This window comes from Nannobrachium achirus (assembly GCF_963921795.1).
Source record: "Nannobrachium achirus genome assembly, chromosome: 2".
Taxonomy (NCBI): domain Eukaryota; kingdom Metazoa; phylum Chordata; class Actinopteri; order Myctophiformes; family Myctophidae; genus Nannobrachium; species Nannobrachium achirus.
This window is the reverse complement of record NC_137811.1, coordinates 68455883-68469738: the sequence shown is the minus strand read 5'-3', so window position 1 is coordinate 68469738 and position 13856 is coordinate 68455883. Positions and strand designations below refer to the sequence as shown.

Sequence of the window (13856 nt, the reverse complement as noted above, 5' to 3'; positions counted from 1 at the left end):
AAGGCTAGAAAAGCAAATGTGTTTTTTGACCTCTACAGTATTCGTGCATTAACATATTGTGAACACGGATCCTAAAGCTCATCTGTACCTTGGTTTAAGGTTTTGTTCAGACCGAGAGCATAACAAATATAGGTTTTAAATATTTGACACAGAGTTTCACTCTCCATTTCATGTTGGATCCTGAAATATCTACAAAACATGGTCTGTCCAGAACACCTCACAAAGGGGAAAACAACACATTGACGGTGCTGAAAGGCAATGGATTAACAGCCTCAGTGACAGAATAGAAAAATTGTCAAATTAAGACGCGTAGAGCTGTTAACGTAATGTGACATTTGGGATGGGTAATATACCGGGGCTGGCCTGCAGCGCAATGAGATTAATGCACCAATAGAATAAATTACAAATAAAATAACAAATACAGGCCCACTAACCCACAGAGTAGCATAGCACCCATTGCTTTAATTTAACACATTGTAGAAATCAAATTTGCATCCCCACATGTTGAGAGATCATAATAACTATTAGCATCTGGCTTTAATGGTGAGATAACAAGTTACATATTGTATAATACGGTTTGTTCCTAATACATATATAGTGCAAACAGAAACAAATATTTACATAATAACAATAATGTGCACATGTACCATAACCCTCTCTGTACATATTCAAACATTAACGGAGAAAAAAACAACAACATGAAAATGTGAAGTTTTCTTAAGACATTGAGATAAGAAGTAATGACTGTAACAGTTACTATCGTCTTCGTGATGTTTTTTTCCGTGCTACTGTACAGTATGGATTGATGGATATTTGGCACGTGGATGGATACCTCTGTTCTACCTAGCAACACGGGGAAGCACTGGTGTGATTGGCAGAAACTGGCTAGCTCAGTCTTTGATTGGTTGAACTAGAGTCCTAGAGAGATAACGTTTGACACAGCAGCATTATGGATCTAACCGGAACACTAAGGCTTAAGTTATACTTAACGGTGTGCCGGTGTCGCCTGCAGAAATTTGCGGATATACAAGCTCACTACGCGTCACAAGGCGACACATTGAGAGCTCGCAGATCTGCTCTTTTCGTGCATGCAACTAAAGGTTCTTATACACCAGGGGTGTTCTTTTTGATCACTTAATTAGCCTGAAAATATCTATTTTTTTCGAACTGTCGTCATGAGTACACCCAAAGAACGTGAATATTATGGTGATGAAGCGGAATGAATCTTCTTCAATGTTTCGCCGCAAATAAGAAGGCATCAACCTGTATGAACAAGTCATCAGCTATACTGTATGAACAGTTTAGATGCAAATGACTTGCCTGGTTATTGCTGACTAGTCTATCAAAATAGTTGATCTAAAGATGGGGAATGAGTGCATCTGGTTCTACAGTATAAAATGCAATAGTGGCTCGTGCTCTTACAAACAACCAACTAATGGTCAGAGCTCTGAAACAGCTTCACTATCATTTCACCACAGACTACAGCTGTATTTCTTATTTTGTTTTTGTTCTTAGGAACGTTAGCTATCATTTACAGCAGTGGTTCCAAAAACTGTTTAGCTCAAGACCCAAAAGAGAAATTAGACGTTTAAACACTTCTTAAACATGATTTCTAATTTATGGAATTTCTAAGATTTCTCTTTGATTCCTTCATGAAATTACTAAAAAAACTAAAAAGAAATTTTGTTTTTAATTCAGTAAAATAATAGATGTTTTGGTAAATGAAAATGTTTTGAAATAATAATAATTAAAAACAAAACTAAAAAAAGGTAGGAAACAACCGTAACCGTGAAAAGAATCAGGGACCCATAACAATGGGTCCCGACCCAAAGTTTGGGAACCAGTGATTTTACAGCACAGAATTTCAGTACGTTCTTATAAAGACTTGCCTCAAGTTCAACTAAACATTCAGTTACTCATAGCTATACACACATGGTTCAGCCACTTCATAGAAACCTTTTAGGGTGGGTACAAGCTCCCCAGATCTACTGGCTTACATTTACACAACATCCAAAACACACACACACACACACACACACACACACACACACACACACACACACACACACACACACACACACATACTGTACACTCAATCTATTGCTAATACTAAAGGGTGATTTAAATATGGTTGCGTGCCGGTGTCGTGCAACCGAAAATAGCCGATCTATAAGCTTGTGGATCTGCTATTTTCTGCATGAGACACCAGCACGCAACCATATTTCAAATCAAGCCTAAAACGTCCTCGCTAACATTAGCGCACAGAGCCGCTAAGTGCTGGCGGGCCGAGGAATCTTTTGTCGTGGACGCAGCTCTGTTTCCTTTAATATTTTAGATTTAGACGTAAAAAACAAACAAAAAAAAAACAAAAAAAAACGTAACAGCATAGAAGAACAACAGGTGTCCCCAGTAAATTATTCACCATTCACGTCTTGAAGGTTCGCCCCCCCCCCCCCCCCCCCCCCCGCACCTGGCTGAGAGAAGCTCGGTTGTAGTTGTATTGTCATGACGACAGTGGATTAGTGGTGGGAAATCCCGTTCATTTCAGTGAACGAATCATTTTGCTCACAGTAATGATTAGTTCACGTTCGACGTTCGTAGCGCGATCGTCCCGTGAAAAACACTATCGCGGGAGCGTTTTTATTACGTTGCGCGTACAGCCCCGACCTCCCGTCCTGTTCTGTGTGCCGGGGGCTATTAGGGGGAGGGGGTGGGGGTGTGAACGAAAGCGTGAACATAACAGTTCACGATTGTGATTCGGTTCTTATGAACGAATCACTCATGAACGACACATCACTACAGTGGATGTGAATACTGTTACTGTCAAGTCCCTGGTGCTACAGGGAAGGTCCTCTATATTGCAGGACGTCAGTGGATGTGCATACTGTTAAGTCTCTGGTAGTCTCGCGTGGCCAGACTGTTGCCTAGCGCAATTTGCAAATGCTCCCGGCATACAGTCTGGGGCACGGAAATAGAAACGATGAGTGCGAGATAGAGCGGATGTGACGCAACCGCTCCCTTGATGCAGTAGCAATAACATGTCCTACTGGAAGCGTTATGTCTCCTTTGAATATTTTTTGGGGCATTATTTCGTCTTTCTCTGGTGTTGTTGGTGTTACTTCCATGATGTAAATATTTTCTTTAACTATACACCCATAACAAGAATATGCCGCTCGAATGACTCTGTCTGTGCGAGTCTGCTTCTGTTATGTTTCCAATGGGACTACCAGGGGACTACAGTTCTGTGTAGCAGTGGCTACTTCCGATACTCGCCGTTCAGGGGCTGCCGTTCCAGACTCTATATAGCATTCAGAGATTGTGGAATAGTTGTCTGGCTACGCGAGACTAAGTCTCTGGCGCTACAGGGAAGGTCCTCTATATTGCAGGACGTCGGTGGATGTGCATACTGTTAAGTCTCTGGCACTATAGGGAAGGGCCTCTATATTGCAGGAAGAACACAGTCTTTGGTCACGGGTTCATTATTAATATCATAACTACTAGAATAGTTATTATTATTATATTCACAAGTTCCATTATCTGGCAGAATTTCAAGTACCACCGTCATCTTTGTCTAAAAAAAAACAAAGCATGAGCATGAACATGCTTAAAGTGAGTGAATGAGTGAGTGAGTGAGTGAGTGAGTGTGTGAGTGAGGGCAGTGAGTGTGCGTGCACACGTGTGTGTGTGTGTGTGTGTGTGTGTGTGTGTGTGTGTGTGTGTGTGTGTGTGTGTGTGTTTCTAGGTAGAAGACGTATTTCTTCCTGAAACGGGTGATGATTGGGGTTGAATGTGGTTTTGTTGAATCCCCGTCAACTAAAACCACTTCCACTGTTCAGACTCTGATCTGGATGGAGATGAAACGTTTCTACTCACACGGTTTTACCATCACCTGCATTATGTTTATACATGCTCATGCACGTGACCGCTGTACTAATGCAGCAGTGTGTGTGTGTGCGTGTGTGTGTGCACGGTTTGTCAGTGGAAGCGTCCCATAGCCTCAGCAGCCTTGACCCTCACTAGTGCGTCTGGATCCTGCAGCAACATGACCAATCCTGCAAACACACACAAACACACGCACGCACGCACGCGCGCGCGCACACACACACACACACACACGCACACACGCACACGCGCACACACACACGCGCACACACACACACCAGATCAGTCCCCTCCAACCATGAAATAACACCTGAGTAGGCCTGTCACAATTATGACATAATCGTCTAATCGCAATTGTTTTGTCATAATCGTCATAATCGTTGATGTTGAAAAAAGTTTGATAAAATATTTTCAAACATTTTCAAAAATGTATTTTTTTAAGTGTAAAGTTGTCAAATATGTCAGTCATTATATTTAGGTTATGTGTCATATCTGCCATGTGCAACTTCAAAGCCTACAAGCCAAACAGAAATGTAATTGTCAACGACAAAAACACAATTAAATCGTTAATCGCAATTATTTGAGTGACAATTAATCATCATGTAAAATGTCATAATCGTGATAGCCTTACACCTGAGACTGTGTGAATTTAGGTGAAGGCAATGAGGAGTGCGTTGAGGCCATTGGTCCCCTCCTTGTACCTTTAGTGATGGTTGCCATGTTGAGTTGAGACAGCAGCTCTTCTGGAATGTTCCCCAGCAGGAACCCTGAGGAGAACATCTTCTGTTAGAAAGTCTCTGGGATCACAATCTACACCATTTATGTAACTCTGAGTGCACAGATGGAACCAAATGGACCTGTAAGCTAAATAAATCATAGTTATTACGAATAAATCATAGTTATTATTAACCAAATGGACCCTTACACTACAGGACGGTAACTAAGACCCGTAAACTAAATAAATCATTTATTATGAACCAAAATGGCCTTTAAATGGATGGCAGGGACCAGTCAACCTTTTCAAGACAGGGTAAAGTGTATATATTATACCCTTAAGGGAAGGCATCTGTGTTATTTTAGCTGTTGCAAAGTATAGCAACAGGATTTATGTTTTGAATAAAAAAGAGAACCTCTAGGATTTAGAAGGCGTTCTTAAAATCGTAGGTCCACATAATGGAATCCATGTTTGGGTATGACTGACCATCTAGAACTCCATATATGGAGTTGGCTGACACGTCCAAGTCTGTCATCAGGGATTCCATATATAGACTGACTCAATCTCTCATCCAGTCAGCACAGGACAACAGGGCACAGGACTCCCAGCACAAGTATCATTAAGACGACCTCCAGGACTCCTATCATCTGGATTCTGACAGCTCCTAACCGCCAGAACCATGGAGGAAGCAGGCCCAACCATGGAGGAAGCAGGCCCTGGGTCTAATGAGAAGACCAGAACAGGCCCTGGGTCTAATGAGAAGACCAGAACAGGCCCTGGGTCTAATGAGAAGACCAGAACAGACTGGAAGCAGTATGAGGAAAGAGAAGAGGAGGCGGGGAAAGGAGGCAAAGAGGAGAAGTGCTCCTCTGTGGTGGCGGTCTCTCTGTGTGACTCCACTCCTCTTCTGTTTCGCGCCGTGGACCTGAGAGCGGTGCGCGAGGAGCTGGGAGTGGTGGGAGCTCTGGTGGGCTCGCTGCCCCGCCAGCCCAGACAGAACCAGCGCCTGGGGCGGCCCCTGCTGCTCCTGCATGAGGAGACGCGCCTGCTGGGGGAGCTGGGCAGAGTGGCGGCGCCGCTCCCTGCCAGACACGAGGGAGGTGAGGAGGAGGTGAAGAGGAGGAGATGGGTGGAACGGTACAAGGCGCGGCAGGAGAGCGGCTACGAGGAGCAGAGCGCTCTGGCGTTGGAGGACAGGAAGAAGGCGCTCCTCGCGGCTCTGCTGACGGACAGAAGACCGCAAGGTGAAGAAGGGTCAGGAGGTCGGCGGGCTGTGGAAGAACGTCTGAGGTCTTTGGAGCAGAGCTTCACTTTCCCTCGTTCAGCCATGTCCGTTCAGCTGAACACGGCCAGAGCTGGCCCGGACCCCCGGCCTGACGACAGGGACCACCGCCTGGGGACCACCCGCCGGCCCGCAGCCTCAGACCAGATGTCAGAGACTCGCTACCAGGTGTTCAGAGACCTGAGAGCCCGAGGGTTCTTCCTGACGTCGGCGGGGAAGTTCGGAGGAGACTTCCTGGTCTACCCGGGCGACCCGCTGCTGTTCCACGCTCATTTCATCGCGGTGTGCGGGCAGCTGGACGAACGCATGTCCCTGGGCGACATTCTAGCGGTGGCCCGGCTGGGCTCCAGCGTGAAGAAGACGGTTCTGCTGTGCTCCCCTCGTCCAGAGGACCAGGACGGGCGGGGGCCTGTCCTGTACACCTCCTTACAGTGGAGTGGAATGGTCTGACACTGCGTTCAACAGACACACCGTCTGCTCCCACAAAGCAGATGCTTCATGAAGAGTCACATTTAAGGTACATCCTGGCGGGTGCACAATGCCCAAACCTTTCACTTTAGGTGTAAGGACTAGTTATTAGTGTGGTTGCCCTACTTGTCCAACTTTATCCAAGTAAAGCATTCTCCTAAGTAAAACATTTTTTGCAGTGCTACTCCCCCTAAAGTTTTGGTGGCAAACACTTGGGCCATATGTCAAATCAACTGGCTTCATCGGGACACGCATGCATGCTATTTTGCTAAGAGATACATTATATAGTTTAATTTATATAAATGTTCTTGTGAATACATTTTCTCCATTGACTTTAATTAAAATTTTAACTTCTCCCAAATACGGAGATGGCTGACATCATAGACCACATGAGACTGTCACATACAGTATGTCCATATATGGGCTTTCCAACTTATGGGCTTAATTCTTCTTTTGCACAAAGTAGTGCAATGCAAGATAGAGGCCGCCAGATGCCTTTGAGTCACACCCTACCACTACTTCCTGTTCATCCACAGAGCATTGATTCTAGTTGTTTTCTCCATTAGATTAAAGTGCTTTCTTTTCACTTTTTTCAACTTTTATTACTTGTCAAAATACATTTTATTTGTCTGCCTCATCTTTTTACCATCCCAAGTAATAAAAGTTGAAAAAAGTGAAAAGAAATCTAATAGAGAAAATGAATAGAATCAATGCTCTGTGGATGAACAGGAAGTAGTGGTAGGGTGTGACTCAAAGGCACCTGGCGCCCTCTATCTTGCATTGATTGCACTACTTCGTGCAAAAGGAGAATATTGGAGGCTCTGGAATATGTTGCCCCTTCCCATTAGATCCGCCCAGTCAATTGGTGCTTTTAAATCTTTGCTAAAAACTCACCTGTTCTCCACTGCCTTTAGTTGTATATAGCTCTTTTTTTCTGTTGTCTTAATTAATTTGGTTTTGTATCATTGCATTTTAGGTATTGTTGTTTCTGTATTACTAATGTTATCATGTTCAGCACTTTGGTCAGCTCTGCTGTTGTAAATGTGCTATACAAATAAAGATTGATTTGATTTGATTTGATCAGGGACCTCCATATGGGCATAAAAGGAAAAAGGACCGACACAGATCTCCATATATGGCCATTTGTTAGTGAATTAACTTTCCCCATTGACTTGGGAACATTCAAATGGTAAGACGAAATCCATTTGCGAAATTCGCATCACAGCAACCACACTTGCAATTTCCAATTGCATCTTTCCAGTTACTTGACTAGCAGAGCGTGCAAGTACTGCGTTCGGCTGCGTAGGAACGTAGCCGTGTGTGTTTAAGCCCGTAGCCAATCAGGGACCAGCATTTCTGGTAACGTCATCATTAACAGCCAATGAGGGACCAGCATTCCTGGTGATGCCAGTGGTTATGCCATGACATTAACAGCCAATGTCAAGCTGCAAGTTGGCACCTCGACAGAGTTCAGTTCTAGTTATTATTATATTATAATTTTGAATTACATGAATGTTATATGCATGCAACATCAGAATTGGTCTGTACCGTTATATCCACAAGAGGGTGCTCACAGCCAAATTGTGAAGAACAACCGTTGGTTCCATTTGAACACTCAGAGAGTTAGATATCTCTAAAGCCCCTTTTCGACGGCACCACATAAAAATATCTACGTTTTCCTTTACACAAAAGTACCCCTATCGTTAAGAAACAAATTGACAAATTGTGATTATAATACAATATAAATGTGTAATAAAACTATCCTAATTAGAATGCACTATAAGGGATTATAACTGTGATTATAATACACTATAATGTATGAATATATAACTATGATAATTATAATACACTATAATAGACTATAACAGTGATTATAACACAATAGAATCTGTGATCATGTATTACAACTATGTCCTGGTGGTCTAGTCATTATGAAGTGTTTGCCCCTGTTTGGCCTACCTCAGACCTACTCTGGAGTGGATACTTTTTAGTACCATGTTTAGTATCACTTTCAAACCACTCTACCCAGGTCTGTGTAGTGGAAAACCTGGCACAAGTGGACAGTGTGGAGTGGTGTGGTGTTGGGCCATGTCAGTATCCGTTCTCCTCACCTATAAACATGGCTGCTCCTCCTCGCACCTCAGCCCAGTTGCTCTTGAAGAACTGAATCACCGAGATGTGATAGAAGTTCAACATGCTGGGAAAGTCCTGGATCTACACACACACACACACACACACACACACACAGACACAGACACACACACACACACACACACACACACACACACACACACACACACACACACACACACACACACAGGTTCAAAATGTACACATTGAGTGCCTAAGACGTCCAGGAACGTCTTAGCGTTTTACCATTGTAAACAATAGCCAGCGTTCTACTGCGGGCGGGAGTGATGAAAAGACTCAGTTTCCCATGATGCCTTGCAAAATAATGTAGGATCAGGATTTCATAGCGTCATGACTGCAGAAAAATGGATATATCTGGGATTCCTTTCCCACATCGCATGTTTGGTCAAAACGGCCTGTTTTATATACCATAACTTACACACGGATCATCACGGTTTTATTTCTTCTTTTCCACGTGAAAGAAAAGATGTTGGTCTCCCATGACCTCTCGTGTACATAACGGACACATGGTGTGTACATATCAGGTAAAAACACTAAAGACACAAAAAGCCTAAGCAGTACCGTAATCTCCATTAGTTTGATTAAAAACTATGGCAGTCCAAGTGTTAACTACACACACATTTCATTGCGTGCGTGCGCGTGTGTGTGTGTGTGTGTGTGTGTGTGTGTGTGTGTGTGTGTGTGCGTGCATATATGTGTGTGTGAGTGCCTGTGTGTGTGTGTGTGTGAGTGCCTGTGTGTGCGTGCGTCTCACCAGGTACTTGGTGAGGTCATTGATGAACTCTCCGTAGTGCAGACTCTTGTCTTCGTGGAGGTGAGTCTGGAACATGTTGGTGATCTGATCTGAGCCCACCACAGGAGCACACACACGCATCGCATACTTACACGCCTGGACACACGCACACACACACACACACACACACACACACACACACACACACACACACACACACACACACACACACACACACACACACACACACACACACACGCACAGTGTTGAAATACAGTGGGATCAGAGATCAAAAGCTTGCATCAAAATTAGGGATGGGACGATGTGAAAATATCATGTCACGATTATCGTGACAAAAAATGTATATGTGTCCCTAACATCCATTATCCTGGGGCGGAATATTTGCCCCAAAAAATAGCAGAGCTACAAGCTCAAAACGTGCGTTGTGAGCTTGTAGATCGCCAATATTTTTGGCAAAGACATTTTGAGTGACAAAAAAAAAAGACTGTATCAAGTACATTATTTCCAGGCCCGTTTTAGGGTTTATGCAGCGGACAATGACAGGGGACAATTTCACGATAAATCGAAATCTCTGCGATACGATTATTGTGAGTGTTTTTTATCACGATAAACAATAATACAGATTATCGTCCCATCCCTAAACAAAATACACTGCAGAAGAACGCCTGATGCCTGCAAAAGAGTGCATCAGGGTGGGTGCAAACCGGGTAATCAAATAATCATTCATGGGAAAAATCTCGAGTCAAAATATTAAATGTTTGTATAAAGTTGTCAAATATGTCAGTCATTTCTTTGTATATTTAGGTTATGTGTCATATCTGTCATGTGCAGCTTCAAAGCCTAAAAGCCAAACAGAACAAATCATTAATCGCAAGTATTTGAATGACAATTAATAGTCATATAAAATGACATAATGGCGACAGTCCAAGCGTGCGTGCGTGCGTGCATGAACGTGTGCTTGTGAGTGTGTTCTGTACCTTGACCACCAGGGGGTTGGGGTCGACCAGGTGTAACAGCAGGCTGACCAGAACGTTGTGGATCTGGTCTTTGAACACCGGCTCTCCTGAACCGAACTTGGACAGATTCCCCAGCAGCAGGATGGACGCACAGCGGATCTCATCATTCTCCTGGAGAACACACACACACACACACACACACACACACACACACACACACACACACACACACACACACACACACACACACACACACACACACACACACACACACACACACACACACACACACACACACACACACACCACCGTTAGCTTTTTGTGTGTCTTGTGTGTTTTTTCCAGTTTTAGAAAGATAAGACCACAATGTACCATACATTTCTATACATGAAGATGACCTTAATGCCATTTAGACCGGGAGCGCATCTGTGTCATGTTAGATTTTAACCACTTTATAACCATTATTTTATGTTTTAACTATTAAAAAATAGCAGATCTACAAGCTTCTCAGGGTCCCTGGCACAAACAAATTGCGATTGGAATTCTAGGGGGTCTTTGACATTAAAAACTTTGAGCACCACAGATAAAGAAACACGTTTTTTTTTTAAAGACGTTTGTAGGTATTTTTCAGGTCTTAATGAGTTGATAAAGGCTTAAAAAGGCAAAGACGTACGTTCTCTAGGAAAGGTTTGATCTTCATGAAGATGTAGACGACCAGGAGGTGGACGTTCTTCTTGTCCAGGTGAAGGAGGACTTTAGACAGTCCTGACATGGACTCCAGGGTTATCAGCTTACCTGGACAGACAGACAGACAGACAGACAGACAGACAGACAGACAGACAGACAGACAGACAGACAGACAGACAGACAACAGACAGACGACAGACAGACGACAGACAGACAAGTTGTCACACTGGACAGTTAATGTTCTGACCAGGAAGTCTTGCATAGCCAGGCGTTTACTTTGGTGACTTCAATCTCGCAATTAGGGGTCAAACTATTTGATAAAACACATATAAAAATATAAAAAAATTGCAATATAGACGATCTACATCAGGGGTCCTCAAATAGAAATCTTGAAGGTCCACAAATATTTTTTTTAACCAGGTCCGGGTCCGGAAAAACAAATATATTATATATTATATATATATATATATATATATATATATATATATATATATATATATATATATATATATTTATAAGTAATGGTCTGTTTCCAGATTCTTTATTAAAAGGGTCTTAGGTCCTTAAATTATGACTGTCATCTGGCCTGGGGATTCCTCCAAAAATCATTTGGGGACCTCACTTGACTGAAGTGCAACAACCCATTGAAGGGAGATTACAGAATGTTTAAATCAAAGTGGAGCAGAGATATTTTGCGCTAATGTTTGTTGCTTTGTTTTCTTTTAACACACTGGGATAATTTTCGAATAATTTATGCTTGTGTCACAAGTTCTCACAACATGAATATCGATCTGAAAACAAGTACCGCGCGTCAGAGACTAAAGCGGCTCGTAGCTCACTCCTGTACTGAGTAGTGCAGCTCACAGCTAGCTTAGCTGCATGGCTAGCTGCATATCCATGCAGAAAGAGAGAGACGACGGTGGCACGTCCCGACAAACTCTCTGGAGAGAAGATTACAATCCTACAAACGTATTCACGTTGATGTTGTTGTGCGTGAATGAAACCCACTGGTTTATAGTTGCGCTGTTGCAGGCTGCAGCTCCGAACGCTTACTACTGAGACGCTTCGCTACCGTGGTCTGTGCAAGGAAGATTTTGGGTCTGTGGAATGAACTCTAGTGACCCAGCTGGCATCAGCCAATCAGCTCGTCGTTGTCCCTCTCTCTCTCTCTCTCTCTCTCTCTCTCTCTCTCTCTCTCTCTCTCTCTCACACACACTCACAGCGCATGCAATGAATGAAGTGAAACGAAGCGTGGAGATATTTTTCCTTTTTTTTTTTTTCTTTACTATAATTCGTCCTGGGTCCGGTCGGCGGTGCCTCGCGGTCCGGACATGGACCGCGGTCCGCCTATTGAGGACCCCTGATCTACATGCTCACAACGTCGTTGTTTTGTTAGTAAAAGCAAGGTAGTAAAAGAAGAATATTATCCCTGAATTGTTACCACAGGTGATGATGGGTTTGGACAAGTTCTTACCTGGGTCATCCTTCTCCTCCATGCCTGAACTCATAGCTGCCAACAACTCCTTAGCATACTTGTTAACCTAGAGAGAGAGAGAGAGAGAGAGAGAGAGAGAGGGTGAGAGGGTGATAGATTGTTTTTACCACATTCAGTATACTGGAGTGTACTGAATGTGTGCGCGTGGAGAGGGACGTGTGTGAATGTGTGCGCGTGGAGAGGGACGTGTGTGAGTGTGTGCGCGCGACACGCAGCCAATTCACCTTCTCAGGCGAGCCCACGGCCAGGTTTCCCAGGCCTCGTACGGCCAGCATGCGCACGCCACAGCACGGGTCTGAGATCCTCTCCATCATGTTGTTCATCAGGACATCCACCAGCATCAGCTCTGTTACCACGTGATGGTTTAACAGCTGAGAGAGAGAGAGGGAGAGATTTTCGATCAAATGTATACATTCTGGCGGCCTTGACACGAAAATGTTTAAGAACATTAATAACACATATAGTGTTGTGGTACCTCAGAGAAGAAGGCAGTGACAGTGACCCTCTGACACTCATAGATGTTGTTCAGAGACGGACACAGACTCTCTATGATGGGAGGTAGTTTAGGCCCTGCGTGCTTGGCCATCGCCCTGCACCGAGGAGAAACAAAAACATATTTTGTATTTATTCATTTTATTCAGGGTTTGTGATGTGGCACAAGATGAGAGATGTATTTTGGACCTAAACCATTCAATGCTTTACAAAGCACGGAACAGAAGGATGACCTTATATAAAAAAAACTGGCTGACGTGAAAGCCTTTTTAACAGCATAATGGAAATCTGTACTATCTGACTATACATTCCGCAAATCTCTGCATGTGTAAGCGTATCCGTCCTTCGCGTATCTCGAAATCCGCCTGGCCGTTCTACAGCTCTAGGAGTGTGTGCATGTGCGGGTGCATGTGTGTGTGTGTGTGCGTGCGTGAGTGTGTGTGTGTGTGCACCTGGCCAGCAGGGTCACTCCGTGCGTGTGTGTGTTGTATTCCTTCATGTCCTCCCAGGCGTTCTCCTGGTCCAGTGTTCTCACCACCTCGTCCAGCTGGGCCCTCGCCAACAGGACACGCAACGCATCCACCGCCGTGCTGCAACGCACACAGGTACACACACACACACATGCACACACAGACAGTTACTTATTTATTGACATTTGATTATCTTTCATTGCTAATGTTAGTTGGTATACTTCAGGGTTCCCCATTTAGTTTTCCCCAAGGGCCGAATTAAGTCTAGGGTACCAAGCCGAGGGCCACAACATTGCAGGGGGCGACGGTGGCGTTCCCGCTACTCAAGCGACAGTTCAGATATTGTCGTTGTCGGGTGAAAACAGTTTGTTTTGCATTTATCATTTTAAAAATTATTTTATTTGGACATACAAGGTTTCCACCCGACAACGACAATATACTAGTGTTGTTGCTGCTCTTATACCAACATTATTACTGGGGTTGGTGTGGGCCAGACAGTAGCCC

General features: G+C 43.9%; 2 protein-coding genes across 4 annotated transcripts in view; one reads left to right on the top strand and one right to left on the bottom strand.

Moving 5' to 3' along the window:
* Window positions 1–391: 391 nt before the first annotated feature.
* mroh1 (maestro heat-like repeat family member 1) overlaps window positions 392–13856 on the bottom strand; it is a 57079-nt gene continuing 43614 nt past the window's right edge. For all 3 annotated transcript variants that reach the window (XM_080752298.1, XM_080752300.1, XM_080752299.1), the window contains exons 37-46: window positions 13335–13472; window positions 12866–12980; window positions 12615–12761; window positions 12370–12436; window positions 10882–11003; window positions 10230–10379; window positions 9253–9387; window positions 8459–8561; window positions 4584–4649; window positions 392–4052 (exon numbers count right to left, since the gene is read on the bottom strand). In XM_080752298.1, the coding sequence (XP_080608424.1) occupies window positions 3976–4052; window positions 4584–4649; window positions 8459–8561; window positions 9253–9387; window positions 10230–10379; window positions 10882–11003; window positions 12370–12436; window positions 12615–12761; window positions 12866–12980; window positions 13335–13472 (1120 nt within the window). In that variant the 3' untranslated portion in view covers window positions 392–3975. The remainder of the gene's footprint in view (window positions 4053–4583; window positions 4650–8458; window positions 8562–9252; window positions 9388–10229; window positions 10380–10881; window positions 11004–12369; window positions 12437–12614; window positions 12762–12865; window positions 12981–13334; window positions 13473–13856) is intronic.
* On the top strand, window positions 5277–6329 carry LOC308308317 (tRNA-splicing endonuclease subunit Sen34-like; the record flags this gene model as incomplete). Its single annotated transcript, XM_080753709.1, has 1 exon — window positions 5277–6329. The coding sequence occupies one exon, from the start codon at window positions 5277–5279 to the stop codon at window positions 6327–6329; it is 1053 nt and encodes a 350-aa protein (XP_080609835.1).